The sequence below is a fragment of the Dryobates pubescens genome, chromosome 9, assembly GCF_014839835.1.
Source record: "Dryobates pubescens isolate bDryPub1 chromosome 9, bDryPub1.pri, whole genome shotgun sequence".
Classification (NCBI taxonomy): domain Eukaryota; kingdom Metazoa; phylum Chordata; class Aves; order Piciformes; family Picidae; genus Dryobates; species Dryobates pubescens.
Genome location: NC_071620.1, coordinates 43444642 through 43468440, shown reverse-complemented (window position 1 = coordinate 43468440; position 23799 = coordinate 43444642). Strand labels below are relative to the sequence as shown.

General features: G+C 62.6%; 1 protein-coding gene across 3 annotated transcripts in view; it reads right to left on the bottom strand.

Annotated features, from left to right (window-relative positions):
- ATP9B (ATPase phospholipid transporting 9B (putative)) overlaps positions 1-21243 on the bottom strand; it is a 68720-nt gene extending 47477 nt beyond the window's left edge. For all 3 annotated transcript variants that reach the window (XM_054164163.1, XM_054164164.1, XM_054164165.1), the window contains exons 1-9: positions 21140-21243; positions 18496-18669; positions 17078-17228; positions 16232-16345; positions 13941-14049; positions 12995-13053; positions 10985-11036; positions 1131-1225; positions 485-565 (exon numbers count right to left, since the gene is read on the bottom strand). In XM_054164163.1, coding sequence (XP_054020138.1) covers positions 485-565; positions 1131-1225; positions 10985-11036; positions 12995-13053; positions 13941-14049; positions 16232-16345; positions 17078-17228; positions 18496-18669; positions 21140-21234 — 930 coding nt within the window. In that variant the 5' untranslated portion in view covers positions 21235-21243. The remainder of the gene's footprint in view (positions 1-484; positions 566-1130; positions 1226-10984; positions 11037-12994; positions 13054-13940; positions 14050-16231; positions 16346-17077; positions 17229-18495; positions 18670-21139) is intronic.
- Positions 21244-23799: the final 2556 nt, after the last annotated feature.

The following is a 23799-nucleotide window of genomic DNA, read 5'->3' as shown; positions in this document are numbered from 1 at the left end:
CCAGCCCCTTCCCTGGCCCTGTGGCCTCCCAGCTCCCTCCCACCCCAGCCCCTTCCCTGGCTCTGTGCCCTCCCAGCTCCCTCCCACCCCAGCCCCTTCCCTGGCTCTGTGCCCTCCCAGCTCCCTCCCACCCCAGCCCCTTCCCTGGCTCTGTGCCCTCCCAGCTCCCTCCCACCCCAGCCCCTTCCCTGGCTCTGTGCCCTCCCAGCTCCCTCCCCTCCCACACTCTCTCAGTCTGACTGCAGCCTGTGCCTGAGGAGGCTCTCAGGCTCCAAAGCTTTGGTGGCTTTAGGAGGCCACCTCTTGGAAACAACAGGAGAGGGTCCCCAGTTAGAGCATCCTGCTGCCCTCTTTGGGGGTGACCTTGCTTACAGCTGGGGAAATAAGCTCTCAGTAAGATCCAATCCCAGGTGAAGAGCTGAGAGGGTCTCACTCCCACTGAGCAATGCAGAGCAGCAGGAGCCTGCCCAGGCCCAGCACTTACCCTGGTGAAGGTCCCTTCAAAAGAGTGGATGTCCAGCTGTGGCTTCTGAGCATAGACATAAGCATTGATGGAGAAGAGGTCCTGCAGACAGAGGAGGCCACAGAGTGGGAGCCAAGCCCTGCAGCCATGCTCCCTGCACAGGGCTTGGCTGCTCAAGCTTGCAGTTGAAGGCCTTCCCCCAGCCCTACCCCAGGCACACAACTGAGGAAGGCTTCCAGCACAACCTGGGCTGAGGCAGCCAGAGCAAGGCCCAAGGCTGGACAGGGGCTGATGGCTCCAGGGGGAGGTGACCCTGACCAGGGCAGAATGGTTGGAACTGGATGGTCTTCAAGGTCCCTCCCACCCCAGCCCCTTCCCTGGCTCTGTGACCTCCCAGCTCCCTCCCACCCCAACCCATTCCCTGCATGGCCCTCAGAGGGGACCACCATGGCAACCACTCCAGCTCTGCCTCAGGTTCTTCCCAAGGGAGCCCCAAGAGCTTTGGCACAACCAAGTTCCCCTCCAGCAGCCAGGGGAACACCTCCTGTGTCCTGCAGACAGCCAGGCTGCAGCAGCAGATGTGCCCCAAGGAGTGTGGCTGCTGCTCATGGAAGATGTCTTGAACGGGTTAAGGGAGCTGAGGTGGAGCTGGAGCTCAGATGCTTACCCCCAGGGCTGGCAGCCTTTGTGTGCAGCTGACAGCAACCTTCAGTTTCCAGTCTGTTTCTCCATCCAGCTGGTCGGTCCGGATGAAACAGGAGCCTGGGGGTCAGGAGAGAGGCAACCAGGAGGCACCAAGTGAGGAGGGGGCAACCAGGAGGGCACCAAGTGAGGAGGGGGCAACCAGGAGGCACCAAGTGAGGAGGGGGCAACCAGGAGGGCACCAAGTGAGGAGGGGGCAATGCTGGGAAGGAGGCAACCAGGAGGGGGAGCTGGGAAGGCCACAATGAGGTCTCCTGGGAGCCTTCTCCTCTCCAGCCTGCACAACCCCAACTCCCTCAGTCTGTGCTCACAGCAGAGCAGCTCCAGCCCTCTGCTCCTCCTCGTGGCCCTGCTCTGGACACCTTCCAGCCCCTCCAGCCTCTCCTTACTTTGTTCTGCTCCAGATGTTCCCTTGGGCACTTACAACCCCGCAGAGCAAGGAGCTGCTGCCTCTGCTTGGGGTCCCCCTGCTGCCAGCACCTCACAAACTAACAACAAAGTGAAGAAAGCCTTAGGGGGAACCCTGGAGAGCCAGCTGGGGGCAGGGACTGCACTGCAAGGAAGGGGCTTGGGGTCACCTGCAGCTGAGGCAAAGAGGGGAGGCTGAAGGTGCAGGCTGGGAAATGGAGAGGGGGCTGGAAAGGAATGGCAGCAGGAGGAGGAAGTAAAGAAAATCAATTGCAGGCAAAACCATAAACACAGAAACCCCCAAATAAATAAATGACATAAAAGAAAAAAAAGGGAAAAAAAAGGGAAAAAAAAGGGAAAAAAAAGGGAAAAAAAAGGGAAAAAAAAGGGAAAAAAAAGGGAAAAAAAAGGGAAAAAAAAGGGAAAAAAAAGGGAAAAAGGGGAAAAAAAGGGACAAAAAAAGGAAAAAAAAGGGAAAAAAAAGGGAAAAAAAAGGGAAAAAAAAGGGAAAAAAAAAGGAAAAAAAAAGGTAAAAAAAAGCAAAAAAAAGGGAAAAAAAAGGGAAAAAAAAGGGAAAAAAAAGGGAAAAAAAAGGGAAAAAAAGGGAAAAAAAAGGGAAAAAGGGAAAAAAGGAAAAGGGGGAAAAGGGGAAAGGGGGAAAAGGGGAAAGGGGGAAAAGGGGAAAGGGGGAAAAGGGGAAAAGGGGAAAAGGGGAAAAGGGGAAAAGGGGAAAAGGGGAAAAGGGGAAAAGGGGAAAAGGGGAAAAGGGGAAAAGGGGAAAAGGGGAAAAAAAAGGGAAAAAGGGAAAAAGGGAAAAAGGGAAAAAGGAAAAAAGGGAAAAAGGGAAAAATGGAAAATTGGAAAAATGGAAAAATGAAAAAAGGAAAAAAGGGAAAAAGTGAAAAAGGGAAAAAGGGAAAAAGGGAAAAATGAAAAAAGGGAAAAAAGGGAAAAAGGGAAAAAGGGAAAAAGGGAAAAAGGGAAAAAGGGAAAAAGGGAAAAAGGGAAAAAGGAAAAAAGGGAAAAAGGGAAAAAGGGAAAAAGGGAAAAAGGGAAAAAGGGAAAAAAGGGAAAAAGGAAAAAAGGAAAAAAGGAAAAAAGGAAAAAAGGAAAAAAGGAAAAAAGGAAAAAAGGAAAAAAGGAAAAAAAAAGGAAAAAAAAAGAAAAAAAAAGCAAAAAAAAAGGAAAAAAAAAGTAAAAAAAAAGGAAAAAAAAAGGAAAAAAAAAGGAAAAAAAAAGGAAAAAAGGAAAAAAGGAAAAAAGGGAAAAAAAACCACCAAATACAACGAAGGAGGTTGAATTAAGATTGCAGCAAGAAAGGAAATGAATTGAATTACATCAGAATGAAATTTGGAAGGTAGATAAATGAAACTGATTGATGAAACTAAATACAATGTGAGAAACAAGATCAGAATGGGTTTGGGGAGGTCAATAAATGCTATGAATTAATGAAGCTAAATACAATGAGAGGAATAAAATCAGAATGAATCTTTGAAGGTCAGTAAATGGAATGAGTTAAGTTAATGAAGCTAAATACAGCCAGATAAACTCAAAACTAGAGAGAGACTGAAATGGAATCACAGCAACAAAGATGATTGCTAAAATCAGAAGGAGATTCTGGAGCTCAAGAGACGCAGGGAATTCAATGAGCAAAAAGTAAATGCAGCAAGATAAACAAAACCAGAATGGATTTTTGGAGCTCAAGAGATGCAGGGGATTAAATTAAAACCAAATACAATCAGATCAGATCAAATCAAAGAGAGAGCTAAATAAAATCACAGCAAGGATGAAAATGAATAAATTCAATCAGAATGACAGTTAAAGAGAGGCAATGAATTCCATGAATAGAACTAAATACAGTGGAAGGAAAGCAAACCAGATGGGAGAGAAACCAAACTGGGGAGAAACCAAATCAGAAACAAAATTAGAGATAAAAAATAGAGAGAAACCAAATTGGAGAGGAAAAAAAATAGAGAGAAACCAAATTGGAGAGGAAAAAAAATAGAGAGAAACCAAATTGGAGAGGAAAAAAAATAGAGAGAAACCAAATTGGAGAGGAAAAAAAATAGAGAGAAACCAAATTGGAGAGGAAAAAAAATAGAGAGAAACCAAATTGGAGAGAAAAAAAATAGAGAGAAACCAAATTGGAGAGAAAAAAAATAGAGAGAAACCAAATTGGAGAGGAAAAAAATAGAGAGGAAAAAAATAGAGAGGAAAAAAATAGAGAGGAAAAAAATAGAGAGAAACAAAATAGAGAGAAACAAAATAGAGAGAAACAAAATAGAGAGAAACAAAATAGAGAGAAACAAAATAGAGAGAAACAAAATAGAGAGAAACAAAATAGAGAGAAACAAAATAGAGAGAAACAAAATAGAGAGAAACAAAATAGAGAGAAGCAAAATAGAGAGAAGCAAAATTGGAGAGAAGCAAAATTGGAGAGAAGCAAAATTGGAGAGAAGCAAAATTGGAGAGAAGCAAAATTGGAGAGAAGCAAAATTGGAGAGAAGCAAAATTGGAGAGAAGCAAAATTGGAGAGAAGCAAAATTGGAGAGAAGCAAAATTGGAGAGAAGCAAAATTGGAGAGAAGCAAAATTGGAGAGAAGCAAAATTGGAGAGAAGCAAAATTGGAGAGAAGCAAAATTGGAGAGAAGCAAAATCAGAAACAAAATTAGGGAGAAGCAAAATTAGAGAGAAATAAAATTAGAGATAAAAAATAGAGAGAAATAAAATTGGAGAGAAAAAAATAGAGAGAAACAAAATTGGGGAGAAACCAAATTAGAGAGAAATAAAATTAGAGATAAAAAATAGAAGCAAAATTGGGGAGAAGCAAAATTAGAGTTAAAAAATAGAGAGAAATAAAATTAAAGAGGAAAAAATAGGGAGAAGCAAAACTAAAAACAAAATTAGGGAGAAACCAAATTAGAGAGAAATAAAATTAGAGGTAAAAAATAGAGAGAAGCAAAACTGGAGAGAAGCAAAACTGGAGATAAAAAATAGAGAGAAAATTAGAGATAAAAAATAGAGAGAAAGTTAGAGAGGAAAAAATAGAAGCAAAACTGGGGAGAAGCAGAAAGAGAGATAAAGACTAGAGAGAAACAAAATGAGAGCAATAAAGACAATTGCTAAAATCAAATCAGGATTAAACCTCGAGGGTGCTGCGATGGATGAACATCACCCAAACCAGCCAAGCCCACTGAAACCAGAGAGGCTGCCACGGAACCACAGCACCCAAGGGAAAGAGAAGCGGCACCAGGGACAGCAGAATGCAGCTGTGCACTTCAGCAGCTGCAGTGATTCAACCCCAGGAGCATAAACCAAACCCGGAGTGGGGTGGAAGCAGCACAGCAGAACTGACTGCTGGGGGGCAGGGAAAGGCAGGAGCCATGCCAGGGACCCTACAGAAACAGCCCAACAGCCACACAGCCTCCAGCCAGAGCACACTGCAGCCCCCAGCCCCCAGGGGCACTCAGCAGCACACCACAGCAACACGGCCAAAGGGCAGGGAGGGTCCCAAGGGCCAGCCCAAAGCTCCCCAGGACCTGGAGTGGGATTCAAGGAACTGGCTCTGGGTTGGACGAGTTCCCTCGGCAGGGCAGAGAGGGACCCGGGGGGACCCTTGGCCTCCCTGGCCCCCAGAGCACATTGCTGCCTCAGGGTCAACCTCCCACCCACCAGCACCCCCCAGCAGCTCTTCCCCTTCCCTGCTCTGCAGCAGCTCAGTCCCCAACATCATCCAAGTGCCAGGCTCTGCACATTGACCACAGCAACCCCAGGCAGGGCTGCAGGCTGGGGGCAGAGGGGCTGAGAGGGACCTGGGGGTGCTGGTGGACAGCAGCTGAACAGGAGCCAGCAGTGTGCCCAGGGGGCCAAGAAGGCCAAGGGCATCCTGGCCTGCATCAGGAGCAGTGTGGCCAGCAGGAGCAGGGAGCTCATCCTGCCCTGTGCTCAGCACTGCTCAGGCCACAGCTTGAGTCCTGTGTCCAGTTCTGGGCTCCTCAGGTCAGGAAAGAGGTTGAGCTGCTGGAAGGTGTCCAGAGAAGGGCAACAAAGCTGGGGAGGGGTCTGGAGCACAGCCCTGGGAGGAGAGGCTGAGGGAGCTGGGGTTGCTTAGCCTGCAGAAGAGGAGGCTCAGGGGAGACCTTCTTGCTCTCTGCAACTCCCTGAAGGGAGGGGGTTGCCAGGTGGGGGTTGGGCTCTTCTCCCAGGCAGCCAGCACCAGAACAAGAGGACACAGTCTCAAGCTGTGCCAGGGGAGGTTCAGGCTGGAGGTGAGGAGAAAGTTCTTCCCAGACAGATTGGCCCTGGGGATGTGCTGCCCAGGGAGGTGGTGGAGTCCCCATCCCTGGAGGGGTTCAAGAGGGGCTTGGATGTGGCCCTTGGAGCCATGGTTGAGTTGTCAGGAGGTGCTGGGTGCCAGCCTGGACTTGGTGATCTCTGAGGGCTTCTCCAACCTGATTGACTCTGTGACATTTCAGTGCTCAGCAGGAGTGCAGCATCCACCTGGTGCTGGTGGCACAGAGCTCCAGGGGAGCCTGGGAACCATCCCCACCCGAGGCACGGGACGGGCCGGCAGCCTGAGCGGCTCCTTGCTGGGGAGCAGCAGGAGGGGCTGGGCTGAGCGAGTTTTGAAGGCTGTGGCTTTAGGACTTGCTCACAGCCCTCGAGCAGAGAAGTAGTAAAAGGTGAAGAGATCACTGCTGGTGTGAACAGGGAAGTGCAGATCCCCCTGAGCAGCCCCCTGGGGACAGATCCACACAGGGGGTAGCTCCCACAGCAATCTCTCTCTCTTCTCACTTCTTCACCCTGGGAGATACCAACTTTGTGCTTCTGCCTGACCCTGGCTGCATTGCTTTGGCTAAGTCTAACTTACAGAAGCACAGAGCTGTCAGGGATGGAAGGGAGCTCAAGGCTCAGCCAGCCCCAAGCCCCTGCCATGGGCAGGGACACCTCACACCACAGCAGGTTGCTCACAGCCACCTCCAGCCTGGCTGCAAACACCTCCAGGCAGGAGGCTGCCACCACCTCCCTGGGCAGCCTGTGCCAGGCTCTCACCACCCTCATGGGCAACAACTTCTTCCTCACAGCCAATCTCAATATCCCCACTTCTAGTTCTGCTCCATCCCCCCCAGTCCTATCCCTCCCTGACAGCCTCCAAAGTCCCTCCCCAGCTTTCTTGCAGCCCCCTGCAGATCCTGGAAGGCCACAAGAAGGTCTCCTGGGAGCCTTCTCCTCTCCAGCCTGCACAACCCCAGCTCCCTCAGTCTGTGCTCACAGCAGAGCAGCTCCAGCCCTCTGCTCCTCCTCCTGGCCCTGCTCTGGACACCTTCCAGCCCCTCCAGAGCCTTCCTGGCACAGAGGCTCCAGAGCTGGCCCCAGAGCTGCAGCTGTGGTCTCAGCAGAGTGGAGCAGAGGGGCAGAATCCCCTCCCTGGCCCTGCTGGCCACACTTCTCTTGCTGCAGCCCAGGCTCTGCTGGGCTCTCTGGGCTGCTCACTGCTGGCTCCTGTTCTTTGCTCCTTTCTCTTCTCCTTTCTGTCCAGGGGGTTAGGGGGAGGCAGGGAAGGAGAAGCTGTTAGCTTCCCCTGGTCTCTGACCAGCAGGGTCCTTGTGCTGCTTATTCCCAGCTGTGAATCCCTGTGACCACTGTAACCACTGGATGTGTTTGCACACACTGCATCCCACTGCAGAGGGCAGCTCCCCCCTGGGCTGCTCTGCCACAGCTGCTGCTGGGGAGGAACTCTGAACCCACCACAAACAGTCCCTGAGCCGAAGGAAGCACAGGGGGCAGAAGGTGCCCTGGAGCCTGCCCGGGCAGGGGGTACCCCAGGGCAGCCACAGAGCCTCCCAGAGCCATCCCACTTGGCAGGTGTGGGGCAGCCCCAGGGCTGTGGCTTGGGGAGGCTGTGCTCACTTGGCAGGTGTGGGGCAGCCCCAGGGCTGTGGCTTGGGGAGGCTGTGCTCACTTGGCAGGTGTGGGGCAGCCCCAGGGCTGTGGCTTGGGGAGGCTGTGCTCACTTGGCAGGTGTGGGGCAGCCCCAGGGCTGTGGCTTGGGGAGGCTGTGCTCACTTGGCAGGTGTGGGGCAGCCCCAGGGCTGTGTGAGGTCTGTCCAGAACACATCAAATGAGGGAGCCAGGCTGGAAGAGACCTCAGAGGTCATCAAGCCCAAGCTGGGACCTGACCCCTCACACCCCCTGACAGCTACAGCATGGCTGCAGGGGCCACAGCCAAGCCCCTTCTGGACAGGCTGGGGGAGAGGAGCTCCGAGCTCCCTGCCAGCCTGAGCCACTCTGCTCCCGTGGTGAATCCAATGCCCTGTGAGTGCAGGTGTCAGGAGCCCACGGCCATTGTCCTTCAGGGGGAGCCACAGGCCAGGCTCCCCCACACCTGTGTCCTGCCCAGCCCAGCCTACATAAGCCAGGCTCTCCTGGAGCTGCTCCCAGAGCTGCAGGCGATGAATTTTTCACAGGTGGAGAGGAGCAGCTCGGAGCAAACCCCTCTGGAGCCTCAGCACAGCTGAATTATTCAAGCTGCCTGCCCAGATCCCCTTCCAGGCCTGCTTATGAATAGTTGATCCCAGTGTGCCTCACTGACAGCAGCTGTCAGGAGAGGGCAGGTCTGAACAGCCATCACATCAACACCAGGCGGTGTCAGTGTCGCTGCCCGGCGGCCCTGCTGCACCCAGGCACCAGCAAGGGGGGACCAGGGCTGCTGGGGCTGCTGGGAGAGCACCCAGGTGCCCCCAGGTGCCCTACAGGCACCCCCAGGCACCCCCCAGGCGCCCAATGCTCTGGGCTGGAAGGGACCTCCAAGGCTCATCCAGTCCAAGCCCCCTGCAGCCAGCAGGGACATCCTCCCCTAGAGCAGGCTGCTCACAGCCCTCTCCAGCCTCCCCTTGGTTAGCTCCAGGGCTGGAGCCTCAAGCCCCTCCCTGGGCAACCTGCTGCAGGCTTCCAGCAGCCTCCTGGTGCAGAGCTTGTTCCTCACATCCAATCTCAATCTGCTCTGCTCTGGTTTGAAGCCATTGTCCCTGGTCCTGTCCCTGCAGGCCTTTGGGAGCAGTCTCTCTCCATCCTTCTTGCAGCCCCCTTCAGGTCCTGGCAGGCTGCTCTGAGGTCTCCCTGGAGCCTTCTCCTCTCCAGGCTGAACACCCCCAGCTCCCTCAGCCTGGCCTCAGAGCAGAGCTGCTCCAACCCCCTGGGCATTGTCATGGCCTTCTCTGGAGCCTCTCCATCAGCTCCAGGTCCTTCCTGTGCTGAGGGCTCCAGAGCTGCTCACAGCACTGCAGGGGAGGTCTCAGCAGAGCCAAGGGTCAGAATCTCCTCTCTGGCTCTCTGGCAATGCTGCTTTGGATGCAGCCCAGGCTGCCCTTGGCCTCCTGTGCTGCAAGCTCACCCTGCCTGCTCCTGCCCAGCTTCTCCCCCCCTGCCTGGGGGGCAAGGAGAGAGCAGCCCAGCCCTGCCTGGGGAGGGGGCAAGGAGAGAGCAGCCCTGCCTGGGGAGGGGGCAAGGAGAGAGCAGCCCTGCCTGGGGAGGGGGCAAGGAGAGAGCAGCCCTGCCTGGGGAGGGGGCAAGGAGAGAGCAGCCCTGCCTGGGGAGGGGGCAAGGAGAGAGCAGCCCTGCCTGGGGAGGGGGCAAGGAGAGAGCAGCCCTGCCTGGGGAGGGGGCAAGGAGAGAGCAGCCCTGCCTGGGGAGGGGGCAAGGAGAGAGCAGCCCTGCCTGGGGAGGGGGCAAGGAGAGAGCAGCCCTGCCGGGGGGGAAGGCAATCCCCAACCCTGCCACCCGAACCCTCCCCAGCGTTCAAGCCCCCGGGCTCCCAGCACGGACTGCAGAGTGGCCTTGCGGGGGGCCGGGGGCAGTGGTCGGCAGGCATCGCTCCGCCCCGAGCCCCCGCCCCGAGCCCCCGCCCCGAGCCGGGCCCCGGGGGCGACGAAGCAAAGGATAACTTGGAACTCAAGCCCTCGGTCACCGGATCCCACGGCAGCCTCTGCACGCCAGCAGGGCCTGACGCTCCCGGAGGGGCCCCGGCATCAGCACAGGGGCAACGCGGTACCCCCGGCGCAGCCGCCTGCCGCGGCGCCGGCCGGGAGCGCCGCCCACCCCGGCCAGAGCACCGCCCACCCCGGCCGGGAGCGCCGCCCACCCCGGCCGGGAGCGGCTCCCTAACCCCCGGCCGGGAGCGGCTCCCTAACCCCCGGCCGGGAGCGGCTCCCTAACCCCCGGCCGGGAGCGGCTCCCTAACCCCCGGCCGGGAGCGGCTCCCTAACCCCCGGCCGGGAGCGGCTCCCTAACCCCCGGCCGGGAGCGGCTCCCTAACCCCCGGCCGGGAGCGGCTCCCTAACCCCCGGCCGGGAGCGGCTCCCTAACCCCCGGCCGGGAGCGGCTCCCTAACCCCCGGCCGGGAGCGGCTCCCTAACCCCCGGCCGGGAGCGGCTCCCTAACCCCCGGCCGGGAGCGGCTCCCTAACCCCCGGCCGGGAGCGGCTCTCCTCCCACCCCCGGCCGGGAGCGGCTCTCCTCCCACCCCCGGCCGGGAGCGGCTCTCCTCCCACCCCCGGCCGGGAGCGGCTCTCCTCCCACCCCCGGCCGGGAGCGGCTCTCCTCCCACCCCCGGCCGGGAGCGGCTCTCCTCCCACCCCCGGCCGGGAGCGGCTCTCCTCCCACCCCCGGCCGGGAGCGGCTCTCCTCCCACCCCCGGCCGGGAGCGGCTCTCCTCCCACCCCCGGCCGGGAGCTGCTCTCCTCCCACCCCCGGCCGGGAGCGGCTCTCCTCCCACCCCCGGCCGGGAGCGGCTCTCCTCCCACCCCCGGCCGGGAGCGGCTCTCCTCCCACCCCCGGCCGGGAGCGGCTCTCCTCCCACCCCCGGCCGGGAGCGGCTCTCCTCCCACCCCCGGCCGGGAGCGGCTCTCCTCCCACCCCCGGCCGGGAGCGGCTCTCCTCCCACCCCCGGCCGGGAGCGGCTCTCCTCCCACCCCCGGCCGGGAGCGGCTCTCCTCCCACCCCCGGCCGGGAGCGGCTCTCCTCCCACCCCCGGCCGGGAGCGGCTCTCCTCCCACCCCCGGCCGGGAGCTGCTCTCCTCCCACCCCCGGCCGGGAGCTGCTCTCCTCCCACCCCCGGCCGGGAGCTGCTCTCCTCCCACCCCCGGCCGGGAGCTGCTCTCCTCCCACCCCGGCCGGGAGCTGCTCTCCTCCCACCCCCGGCCGGGAGCTGCTCTCCTCCCACCCCGGCCAGGCAGGGGGCAGCTGTGTGGAACTGCCGCTCCTGGCCCTGCCTGCGCCAGGAGGCTCAGCCCCGGGCCCCGGGACGCCCCCCGACCTGGCCAACGGTGCCAGCAGAGCCCTAACACCACCCAACAGCCACCCCCTGGCACACACAAACCCAGCCCCAGCGCAGGGACCCGGCCCCAGCACCCACCTGTCTTCTCTGATGTCCTCAGGAACACCATGTCCGAGGGGATGCGCTGGTTCTGGGGGAGAGGGGGAGAGAGTCACTGCCTGGGGAGCAGGGAAAGGGGGCAGCACAAGAGGGGAGGGGAAAGGGGGCAGCACAAGAGGGGAGGGGGGGAAAGGGGGCAGCACAAGAGGGGAGGGGAGGGGAAAGGGGGCAATAGAGGGGAAAAGGGGAGGAAAAAGAGGTGGCAAAGGGTGAAAAGAAGGGGGGGGAAGGAAAAAGGTGAGGGCAAAGGGTCCTAAAGGTGACTTCCACTGAGCTGTGCAGTGAGTTCCATCACCTTGGACTGCAACTGGGTCCAAGCAGGCCTGCTCCCAGCACTTCCCACTCAGCTCTGATGCAGCCAGCAAAGAGCAGCAGCTGCTGGCAGCTGCCCCTGGGGAGGCCACCAGCAGCACCTGGGCCACCACCACACAGCTCCCACGGGCTGGGAACAGGAGAGCAGAACCCACCTGGGGAGGCTGTGTGCAAACACTGCACCGAGGACAACCCTGGCAGCAGGAGGAGAGCATGGGAGGCAGCTCTGGAGATCATCCAGGCCAAGCCTCTGCCAGAGCAGGGCACCCAGAAACACAGCCAGGGGGGGCTGGGAGCCCTCCAGAGCAGGAGACTCCACAGCCTCTCTGGGCAGCCTGCTCCAGGCTCCAGCAGCCTCACACCAAGGAAGTTTCTCCTCCTGCTGAGGTGGAGCCTCCTGGTTGTGTCCCTTGTTCCTTGTCCTACCACTGGGCACCAGCAGGCAGAGCCTGGCAGCTTCACCTGGCCACCCACCCACCCCAGCCTGAGCCCAGCTCCAGGACAGCTGAGGCAGGAAGGTCTGAGCCCATCTCCCCCACCAGGGAGCAGGGACCTGCTGAAGGGAGAGCAGAGGCAGGGGGAGGCAGCTGCAGCTCTGCACAAACCTCTCCTGCCCTGACAGCAGCAATTAGGCAGAGCCCCACTCCTGCCACAGATGAGCTGCAGGGCTCTGCAGCCTGCCTGCCAGCCCTGACTCAAATCCACTGCCCAGCTTCCAGCTGCCTGGCTTGGTGCCCACAGACTTGGAGGCAAGTGACAGCACTTGGCCAGCACCCCAAAACCAGCAGGGAAGGGACCAGTGCTGGAGGCAGAGCAGGGCTGGGGAGGAAGCTCTTCAGTGCCAGGCTGCTGAGGCTCTGGCACAGGCTGCCCAGGGAGGCTGTGGCTGCCTCCTGCCTGGGGGTGCTGCAGGCCAGGCTGGATGAGGCCCTGAGCAGCTGAGCCTGGCTGGGAGCTGTCCCTGGGTATGGAGGGAGGTTGGAGCTCTGAGCTCCCTGCCAGCCTGAGCCACTCTGTGACTCTGACCAGCTGAAGGAGGGGTCAGGGGTTTACAAACCATGGGATGGGCTGGAAGGGACCTTGGGGGGTCACAGAATGGTTTGGGCTGGAAGGGACCCCCAGGGGCCACCCAACCCCCTGCACCCAGCAGGGACATCCTCCCCTACAGCAGGTTGCTCACAGCCTTCTCCAGCCTCCCCCTGAAGATCTCCAGGGCTGGGGGGGCCTCAACCTGATGACCTCTGAGGTCTTTCCCACCTGAGCAGCTCCATCACCTTGCCTGGGCTAGAAGGTGGTGCTCAGACAGGGCCTGAAGGGTATCAGGTACAGGGAGCAGACAAGAAGGAAGGGGAGGGGGAGGAGAAAGGGACAGAAGAGTCCAAAGTAGAGGAAAATAGAGAGAGAAGGAGGGGAGAGAGGTGACCCAGGGGGGACCTGGGTGTAGGCATCCTGGAGAGGAGGCAGGGAAGGAATGAAGGGGAGGGAAGGGGAAAGCACCAACAGCAGGGGGGAGGGAAGGGGCAGAGGTGGGGGCAGGGCACTGCTTTGGCTCCCAGGCTCATCAGCACCTCAACAGGGCAATGATTGCCATCATCAATGACCCAGCAAGGAAACCAATCTCTCCCTACCCAACCACCACTCTGCAAGCTCGCTCAGAACAGCTTTCAGGGGCTCAACCTTTTCCACGATGATGAGGTCTCCAACCTGGATGTCTGAGCTCTTCACCTGCACTTTGCCTGGGGGCAGAGAGAGAGGAGAGGGAAGGTAACCAGGGGCAGGCAGAGGAGAGAGCAGCAGCAGCAAGTGAGCCACAAGCTGCACACCCAGCCCTGCCCATGACAGGAGCTTCCACAGGTCACTGAAGGCAGCAGAACCTCCCCAGCCACCCACATGGAACTTCCACAGGGAACCTTCCCAGGGGAAGGGATCTGGAAGGCTGAGCCTCAGTCTCTGCACAAGAAGCTGCCACAGGGCTGAGCCCCCCAGGGGAGTCCCAGCTGGGACCCTGTGTTCCTCACAGCCAAGCTCCATCTGCTCTGCTCTCATTCCCAACCTCTGCCCCTGGGCCTGGCCCTGCAGCCTGCTTGCAGCTCCCTGCAGGCCCTGGCAGGCTGCTCTGAGCTCTGCCTGCAGCCTTCTCCCCTGCAGGCTGCACAGCCCCAGCCCCCTCAGCCTGTGCCCATGGCAGAGGCTCTCCAGCCCCCTCAGCACCTTGGTGGCCTCCTCTGGGCCCTCTCCATCAGCTCCAGGTCCTGCCTGTGGACACAGCCCTGCAGGAGAGGTCTCCCCAGAGCAGAGCAGAGGGGCAGGATCCTCTCTCTCCACCTCTGGCAATGGGCACTGACAGCCCAGAAGGCCTTTGGGCTGCCCTTGGCCTTCTGGGCTGGCAGTGCCCGTTGCTGGCTGCTGCCCAGCTCCCCTCTGCCCTCTCTCCCTCTCCTCACCCCCAGCCTGGATGGATCCTGAGGCCTCACTGCACCTCCCCCAGCCCAGCTCTTCGCTTTAGCCCGGGGCCACTTCCACCCCGAGGAGCGGAGCTGGGAGGCTGCAAATGTGCAGAGAAGGGAGCAAGGGAAGGAATGAAGCCTTGGGGAGGGGTCCTGATGCAGCTGCTTCTGCTCACCTCTCACTGTCAGCTTGCTGTAGAGCTGGGAGTTCATCTCCTTGTCCCTCTTGTAGCGCCGGAACTCATCCACGGCCTCCCGCACCACTGTGACCGTCAGGACGAAGCCCTGCAAGGGAGGAGGGGGGCTGGGGCTGAGGGCTGCCCCAGGGCTGCCCCACAGACACCCAGCAGCACTGCAGGAAGAGCTCAGCCTGAGGGTGTTTGCTCTGCTTCACTCTCTGTGAGGCCTTAAACCAAGGAGCTCTCCCCTGAGCATTCGACACAGTCAATGACCACAGAGGGGCTCAGGCTGGGGGCAGCTCAGAGCTCTGCTCCAACCTCCCTCCATGCCCAGGGACAGCTCCCAGCCAGGCTCAGCTGCTCAGGGCCTCATCCAGCCTGGCCTGCAGCACCCCCAGGCAGGAGGCAGCCACAGCCTCCCTGGGCAGCCTGTGCCAGAGCCTCAGCAGCCTGGCACTGAAGAGCTTCTTCCTCAGCTGCAGCCTGAGCCTGCTCTGCCTCAGCTCCAAACCATTGCCCCTGGGCCTGGCTCCAGCCCCCCTCAGCCAAAGTCCCTCTGCAGCCTTCCTGCAGGATGCCTTCAGGGGCTGGCAGCAGCTCTGAGGTGCCCCTGGAGCCTTCTCCTCTGCAGGCTGCACAGCCCCAGCTCCCTCAGCCTGTGCTCCCAGCAGAGCTGCTGCAGCCCTGGCAGCAGCCTTGTGGCCTCCCCTGGGCTCTCTGCAGCAGCTCTGTGTCCTGCTGCTGCTGGGGACAGCAGGGCTGGAGGCAGGGTTGGAGGTGAGGTCTGAGCAGAGCAGAGCCCAGGGGCAGGGTTGGAGGTGAGGTCTGAGCAGAGCAGAGCCCAGGGGCAGGGTTGGAGGTGAGGTCTGAGCAGAGCCCAGGGGCAGGATCTCCTCTCCTGCCCTCTGCCCACCCTGCTCTGGCTGCAGCCAGCACACAGCTGCCTGAGGGCTGCAGGAGGCACTGCTGGCTCCTGGGGAGCTGCTCAGCACCCAGCACTGAGGTCAGGAAGATCTCCTGATCTGCTTTGCTGCTCAAGTAGCAGAGGTTCAAACATGCTGATGGGCAAAGCCTTCCTGCTGTGCACCTCTGGCTTGGGCTGGAAGTGATCTGTGTGGCTGCAGCAGCAGCAGCCCTGGGCTGGGTGGGCACAGAGGGCTGAGGAAGCTCCAGGGCAGCCTCCCAGGGCTCAACTCCTGAGAGCAGAGCAATGCAGCCAGTGCAGAGCATCTCCCCTCTGGAGCTGGCAGCAAGCCCCTCTGCCCCAGCTGCCTCATGCCTGCCCTGCAGCAGCCCTGGGGGGCAGTCTGAGCCCCCTGGGCTTCCCCCCAGCAACGCCTCATTCCCTGTGCTTGCTAAGCCTGGGCTGGGAGGAAGGCTGCAGAAGGCCCTGAGCTGCTCACAAGCAAGAGGAGGATTCCCAATGATGGGAGCAGGGCTGGCAACCTGCCCCCCACCCCCCAGCACAGGCTGACAAAGGGAGAGGACAATTACCAGCCCTCAGGAAACCTGAGGCAGGAGCAGGGGGCTCGAGGAGAGGCCCAGGGGAGTGCTGCTGAGGGCTCAGTGCTCCAAAGGAAGCCAGGAGAGGAGGGGAGGCAAGCAGGGAGCAAGGGCAGCTCTAGGGAGAGCCCAGCTGCCAGAGGCACTTCCCTCCTGCTGCACACACAGGATGGCAGGGGCTGGAGGGGGCTCCAGGGCTCAGCCAGCCCCAGCCCCCTGCCAGGGCAGGGCCCCCAGAGCACAGCCAGGTGAGGCCTGAGAGGCTCCAGAGGAGACTCCACACCCCCTGGGCAGCCTGCCCCAGGCTCCAGCAGCCTCACACCCAAGCAGTTTCTCCTCCTGCTGAGGTGGAGGCCCCTGGGCTCCAGCCTGTGCCCACTGCCCCTTGTCCTGTCTTTGGGGAGCACCAAGCAGGGCCTGGCCTCTCCTTGCCCCCCACCCCTCAGCCTCTGCAGCCACTGCTCAGATCCCTCTCAGCCTTCTCCCCTCCAGGCTGACCACCCCCAGGGCTCTCACCCAGCTGTTCCCAGGCCCCTCAGCACCCTCACAGCCTCCCCTGGAGCCCCCCCAGCAGCTCCCTGTCCCTCTGGAACTGGCAGCCCAGCACTGTGGCCTCAGCAGGGCAGAGCAGAGGGGCAGCAGAACCTTCCTCATCCTTCTGGCCCCACTCTTCCTGCTGCCCCCAGGAGACCTTTGGGCTTCTTGGCCAAGCTCCCAGCACCACCAGAGCAGCTTCCCAGCTGGGCTGAAGCTCCTCCTCAGCAGCCAGCCACCCCTCTGCTCACCAGGGGAGCCCAGTAGGTGTAGAGGTAGCCAATCTTCAGTGCTGGCACAAACTGGGAGCAGGACACCACCAGGAAGTAGAGGTTCAGGAAGAACTTGAACTGCTCATACAAAACCTGGGGGGGAGGAGGGGGATGAGGATGGGCAAAGACAGAACAGAGGCTCTGTGCCCAGCACAGCCACACCACCACACCCAGAGGCCTCCGCTGCTGGGCAGCAGACACCAGGCCAAGGGCACCTGGAAGGGACCCAGAGGAGCACATGGAAAGGTTACCCCAGATTGATCAACCCCCCCCAACCCTCCCACCCTGCAGGTCAGCTGAGGCAGCTCCAGAAGCCCCCAGCCCCAACTGCCCCCTCCCCAGGGAAGCAGATCCACACTGCTGAGCTGGGATGGGAGAGGGCAGGGGCAGAGCTGCTGGGGCAGGATGGGCAGGGGCAGAGCTGCTGGGGCAGGATGGGCAGGGGCAGGGGCAGGGGAAGAGCTGCTGGGGCAGGATGGGAAGGGGCAGGGGCAGAGCTGCTGGGGCAGGATGGGCAGGGGAAGGGGCAGGGGAAGAGCTGCTGGGGCAGGATGGGAAGGGGCAGGGGCAGAGCTGCTGGGGCAGGATGGGCAGGGGAAGGGGCAGGGGAAGAGCTGCTGGGGCAGGATGGGAAGGGGCAGGGGCAGGGGCAGAGCTGCTGGGGCAGGATGGGAAGGGGCAGGGGCAGAGCTGCTGGGGCAGGATGGGCAGGGGAAGGGGCAGAGCTGCTGGGGCAGGATGGGCAGGGGCAGGGGCAGAGCTGCTGGGGCAGGATGGGCAGGGGCAGGATGGGAAGGGGCAGGGGCAGAGCTGCTGCAGCCTCACCCCGGGGATGAAGGTGAAGATGTTGTACTTCTGGTTCTTGATGGCGTTCCTGGGGTACTTCTCCTCGCACTTCTCGGGGCAGCCCAGCCAGACGGTGCGAGCCCTCAGCTCCTTCCGCCGCCGGCAGGCGGCCAGCAGCCACTCGGCACAGCTGCAAGGCAGGGCACGGCCCCGGGGGGCGCTCCGCACCTCCGGCCCGGCACGGCACGGCCCCGGGGGGGGGCTCCGCACCTCCGGCCCGGCACGGCCCGGCCCCGGGGGGGGCTCCGCACCTCCGGCCCGGCACGGCACGGCCCCGGGGGGCGCTCCGCACCTCCGGCCCGGCACGGCACGGCCCGGCACGGCCCCGGGGGGCGCTCCGCACCTCCGGCCCGGCACGGCCCGGCACGGCCCCGGGGGGCGCTCCGCACCTCCGGCCCGGCCCGGCCCGGCACGGCCCCGGGGGGCGCTCCGCACCTCCGGCCCGGCACAGGGCACGGCCCGGCACGGGGCAGCCGGCACGGCACGGCCCGGCACGGCACAGGGTACGGCCCGGGGCAGGCAGCCCGGCCCCCGGCCCGGGCAGGACACAGCCAGGGCAGGAGGCTCCACACCCCCCCGGGCAGCCTGCTCCAGGCTCTGCCACCCTCCCCTCCTGTTCCCCTGGCACCTCCTCTGCTGCAGCTGGCACCCAGCGCCCCTGGTGCTGCCCTTGGCCATCCCTGAGCAGAGCCTGGCTCCAGCCCTGCACATCCTGATGCCCAGCACTGAGGGCACCCCCAGGCTGCTCTGCTCCCAGCTGCCTCAGCCTGGCCTCACAGGAGATGTTCCCCTGCCTGCAGCAGCTCTGTGCCCCTGGGCTGGGCTCTCCCCGAGGTGCTGCTGGAGCTGAGGGGCCCAGAGCTGGACACCAGATCCCAGCTGTGGCCCCAGCAGGGCAGAGCAGAGGGGCAGGAGACCCTCTCTGACCTCCTCACCACAGCCCTTCTAATGCAGCCCAGGCTGCCCTTGGCCTTCCTGGCCCCCAGGGCACACTGCTGGCCCCTGGGCACCCTTTTGGCCACCAGCACCCCAAGGCCCCTTTCCCCAGAGCTGCTCTCCAACAGCTCAGCCTCTAACCCATCCTGCTCCAGGAGGCTCTTCACTCCCTCCCTATTCCCAGCTCATCTCAACATGAGGGCTCCACCTCCCCCAGCCTCTCCCCCAGCCTCTCCCCCCAGCCTCCCCCCCCAGCCTCCCCCAGCCTCTCCCCCCAGCCTCCCCCAGCCTCTCCCCCCAGCCTCTCCCCCAGCCTCCCCCCCCAGCCTCCCCCAGCCTCTCCCCCCAGCCTCTCCCCCCAGCCTCTCCCCCAGCCTCTCCCCCCAGCCTCTCCCCCCAGCCTCTCCCCCAGCCGCCACTCCACCTGCTGCAGGCACCCAGGGCCCTGGGAGGCCACACACCTGGTGCAGAGGAACTTCCAGCCCCCACAGATGAACCACTCCAGGCCTCTCCTCCTCTGGGCAACCCTGGCCCTGGGCAGGGTGTGGTAGTCACTCTCATCGTTCTCAAAGCCCTCCTCTGACATCATGAGGGGCATCTCATCCAGGTGGGAGGCCTCATCCTCCAGCTGGTACCTGGCAGGGAGAGCAGAGCAGCACAGCTGCAGCCAGCCCAGCACCAGCCTGGGCAGCTCCTGCAGCCCCAGGGGGGCCTGGGCCAGCAGCAGGCTCAGCAGGGGGCAGTGCCAGCTGAACACCGCGGGGGCTCCCTGCCCCCACTCACCAAGCACCTCTGACCCAGTCCCAGCCGGGCAGGGGAGCAGGAAAAGGCCTGCAGGGGGGCAGGAGGGGGAGGGAAAGCAGCCAGGGGGGGCAGGAGGGGGAGGGAAAGCAGCCAGGGGGGGCAGGAGGGGGAAGGAAAGCAGCCGGGGGGGGCAGGAGGGGGAAGGAAAGCAGCCGGGGGGGGCAGGAGGGGGAAGGAAAGCAGCCGGGGGGGGCAGGAGGGGGAAGGAAAGCAGCCAGGGGGGGCAGGAGGGGGAAGGAAAGCAGCCAGGGGGTGCAGGAGGGGGAAGGAAAGCAGCCAGGGGGGGCAGGAGGGGGAAGGAAAGCAGCCAGGGGGGGCAGGAGGGGGAAGGAAAGCAGCCAGGGGGGGCAGGAGGGGGAAGGAAAGCAGCCAGGGGGGGCAGGAGGGGGAAGGAAAGCAGCCAGGGGGGGCAGGAGGGGGAAGGAAAGCAGCCAGGGGGGGCAGGAGGGGGAAGGAAAGCAGCCAGGGGGGGCAGGAGGGGGAAGGAAAGCAGCCAGGGGGGGCAGGAGGGGGAAGGAAAGCAGCCAGGGGGGGCAGGAGGGGGAAGGAAAGCAGCCAGGGGGGGCAGGAGGGGGAGGGAAAGCAGCCAGAGAGGGAATCCTGCCCTGGATGAGGTTCTGGAACTCCAAGCACTGCCCAGGCAGGGACTGACCAACACCAGCAGGATGCCCACGAAGTGTGTGGGAGCGATGGGGAGCCCAGGAACCTCCTCCAGCCCCTGCTCCAAGCCCTGGCAGAGCTCTCCAGGGGCTCCCAGTTTGGTGTCTCTGAAGGAAACCTGCAGCTGTTTCGCTCCCAGAGCTGCCAGGGCTGGGAGGGACCCCAAGGCTCAGCCAGCCCCACGGCCAGGGACACCTCACCCCACAGCTCACAGCCACCTCCAGCCTGGCTGCAAACACCTCCAGGCAGGAGGCTGCCACCACCTCCCTGGGCAGCCTGTGCCAGGCTCTCACCACCCTCATGGGCAACAACTTCTTCCTCACAGCCAAGCTCCATCTCCCCACTTCTAGTGCTGCTCCAGCCCCCCCAGTGCTGTCCCTCCCTGACACCCCAGAGCAGAGGGGCAGGATCCTCTCCCTCCACCTCTGGCAATGGGCACTGGCAGCCCAGAAGGCCAAGGGCAGCTCAGCTGCTTCTGGGCTGCCAGTGCCCATTGCTGGCTCCCTGTCCCAGGCCTGAGTCCTGCCCCCCTCAGAGGTGTCCCAGACCCCCATCCCTTCACCTGCACAACCCCAGCTCCCTCAGTCTGTGCTCACAGCAGAGCAGCTCCAGCCCTCTGCTCCTCCTCCTGGCCCTGCTCTGGACACCTTCCAGCCCCTCCAGAGCCTTCCTGGCACAGAGGCTCCAGAGCTGGCCCCAGAGCTGCAGCTGTGGTCTCAGCAGAGTGGAGCAGAGGGGCAGAATCCCCTCCCTGGCCCTGCTGGCCACACTTCTCTTGCTGCAGCCCAGGCTCTGCTGGGCTCTCTGGGCTGCTCACTGCTGGCTCCTGTGGAGCTTCTCCTCCCCCAGCACCCCCAAGGCCTTTCCTGCAGGGCTGCTCTCAGCCAGTCCCTGCCCAGCCTCTATCACTGCCTGGCATTGCCCTGAGCCAGCTGCAGGGCCTTGCCCTTGGTCTTGTTGAACCTCCTGAACTCCAATCCTTGCCCACAACCACCGCACCGACCCCGAGCCCCCTGCCCGGCAGCCCAGCCCCTGCCGCCCCGGGCAGCCGCTGAGGCTCGGCGCCGCGGCCGCCCCCGCGGGCGGGCAGCGGGCAGGGCCCCGGGGCGGCTGCCAGAGCATCCTGCGGGCACCGGGGGTCCTGCGGCACCGGCCCGGCCCCGCTGCGCCAACGGCAGCCGGCACCGGCCCGGCACTGCCCCGGGCGGGGGACAGGAAGGGACGGACCGGCCCCGGCAGTGTCAGGGAGCGGAGGGGCGGAGGCCCGGCAGTGCCGAGGGCTCCTGGCACCGGCCGGGGGGCGGAACGGGGGGGACGGACAGGACGGGAGCCGGCGGAGCCAGGGAGCTGCCGGTGCCAGGGAGCGGCCGGCGCCGGCCCGCAGCGGGCGGGGGACAGGAGGGGGCGGAGAGGACGGGATGGGATCCGGTGGCGTCAGGGAGCGGAGGGGCGGAGGCCTGGCAGCGCCAGGGGGCTGCGGGCGCCGGCCTGCAGCGGGCGGGCGGGCCGGGATGGGACGGGAGGCGGCGGTGCCCGGGCGCTGGCGGTGCCCGGGCGGCAGCGGCCCGCAGCGGGCGGGGGGCAGGCCCGGCGCGGGGAGCGGGCTGCCGGCGGCGGGGGCAGGCCGGGCCCGGCGCGTACCTGCTGTGTCGCTGCTGCGCGGCCGCGCCGCTGTAGTAGGCCGCTCTGCGCTGGCTGCTGCGCGGCACGGGGCGCAGCGGGATGCCGGCAGCCATCTTGGGGGCGCCCCCGCCGCCGGGCCCGCGCTCCGCGCCCGCCGCCCGCGCACGGCCACGGCCGCCGGCGCCTGACGCCGGGAGGGAGGAAGCGGCGGCGGCGGCGGCGGCGGCGGGGCCCGGCCCGAGGGAGGGGGCGGGGCCCGGCCCGAGCGAGGGGGCGGGGCCCGGCCCGAGCGAGGGGGCGGGGCCCGGCCCGAGCGAGGGGGCGGGGCCCGGCCCGAGCGAGGGGGCGGGGCCCGGCCCGAGCGAGGGGGCGGGGCCGGGGGAGGGGCGGTGGCGGCAGCGCGGGGAGCGACCGCGGAGAGCCCCCAGTGGCAGCCCCCAGTGGCAGCCCCCTCTGCCAGCCCCCTCTGCCAGCCCCCTCTGCCAGCCCCCTGCCGGAGCACAGCACAGAGCCCAGCACAGGGCACACAGAACACATCCAGGCCAGGGCTGAGAGCGACCCCGGGGAGCCTCCAGGGCCAGCCCCCTGTGCCAGCCCCCTGTGCCAGCCCCCTGTGCCAGCCCCCTGTGCCAGCCCCCTGCGCCAGCCCCCTGTGCCAGCCCCCTGCCGGAGCACAGCACAGAGCCCAGCACAGGGCACACAGAACACATCCAGGCAGGGCTGGGAAGGCTCCAGACAAGGAGACTCCACAACCTCTCCGGGCAGCCTGCTCCAGGCCCCCAGCAGCCTCACCCCAAAGAAGTTTCTCCTGCTGAGGTGGAAGCTCCTGGGTTCCAGTTGGTGTCCCTTGCCCCTTGTCCTCTGGCTGGACACCACCAAGCAGAGCCTGGCAGCTTCCTCCTGCCCCCCACCCCTCAGCTGCTGGCAGACATTGCTCAGGTCTGCTCTCAGCTTTCTCTCTTCCACACTAAGCAGCCCCAGGGCTCAGCCTTTCTTCCTAGCAGAGATGTTCCAGTCCCTTCAGCATCCTGCAGCTGGAAGATGCCCAGAGCCCCAAGTGAGCTGGGGCCAGGGGAGGGACATCAACCACCTCCCTGGGCAGCCTGGGCCAGGGTCTCACCACCCTCAGCAGAAAACAATTTCCTCCTCCTCTCTGCTCTTGGGGAGGCTGCCATGGAGCTCCTGCAGGAGGCTGTCCCCCATGAGAGGAGTCAGACACTGGCCCCCTGCCCCGAGGGCAGCAGTGGTGTCCCCTGCCCTGGGGACTCAGCCAGGGTGCTGGACCAGCTCATTGCAACCCCGCTGTTAGCCACAGAGGTTGGGCCAGATGGTCCTTGGGGTCCCTTCCCCCCTGGCATTTTGGGGCTCTGTGTGATTCCCCTTCTTCAAACCCATCAAAGCCTTCTCCTGTCCCAACAGGACCTGCTGAAACCTCTGCCTGCTGGCCACTGCTGATGGAAGTTGCTTCTTGAGGTTGGGAAACACCTCTAGGACCGTCAAGTCCAGGACCCAGACCTTTCAGACTGAAATGCTGCTGCACCTTGGATGCTCTGTGCCTTAGAACTCTTTTCTCCACCTTAGGATCAAGGGGGAATGGTTGGTACTGAGGCACCACAGCAGGCTGGAGGTGTCTGCTGGGGTGAGGGTCGGGCTGCAGTGCTCTGAGAGCTGCTCAAGGGCATCAGGAGGAGGCCACAGAGCTGCTGCAGAGAGCCCAGGGGAGGCCACAAGGCTGCTGCCAGGGCTGCAGCAGCTCTGCTGGGAGCACAGGCTGAGGGAGCTGGGGCTGTGCAGCCTGCAGAGGAGAAGGCTCCAGGGGCACCTCAGAGCTGCTGCCAGGGCCTGAGGGCATCCTGCAGGAAGGCTGCAGAGGAGTCTGTGGGACACCCCTGATCCCCATGGAGCCTGTGGGACCCCCTGATCCCAGAGGAGCCTGTAGGACATCCCTGATCCCCTGGGAATCTCTAGGACCCCCCTGCTTCCCCCGCTCCCAGCTGCCTGCCCGTGGGAACTCAGCCGCCCCCCAGTTCTCCCCCTGCCCGGAGCAGATCATTTCCCCATTACCATTGCTGCCTATCTGGGGCCATCTGCGGTGCCGCTTCCCCCTGGCAAGCAGAGGAGCTGCTGCCGAGCCGGGGGCACGGCAGCCCCGGAGCGCAGCCCGGAGCGGCTCCAGCAGCCAGAGCTTTGTTCCGTCCCACACAAAGCTGCGGAGCCTCGGCTCGGCCTGGGGCTATCGGGTGGATTCCTGAGGGTGCTCGGGACGGCATCGGGTTGCGGCGGGGGAGGCTGATAACAGCGATCGCATCCTGGCAGGGTCCTCTTCCCCTCATTCATTCATTCATTCGCTCGCTCGCAGGTGGAAGCTTCCTGGATTTCTGTCAAAAGAATTGAAGTCTTTTTGCTGCTGCAAAGAATAGAAACCCCCTCCCTCCCCCCTGCCTCCCCTGCCCCCCATGCCATCTTCATCCAGCCTGGGAATTCATCTGGAGCAGCCCAGGGATGAAGGATATCAGTGAGCATCGAGGCACAGGATGAAGAACACCAAGCACAAAGCAGAGCAGGGGAGAGGAAGAGGTGGAGGGGGGAAGAATTCAGGTGGAGGGGAGGAGGATTCGACTGCTGAAGCCTTTCGACCTCAGCCAGGGGCCAGGCTGGCACGTCAGAGGAAGGACTGG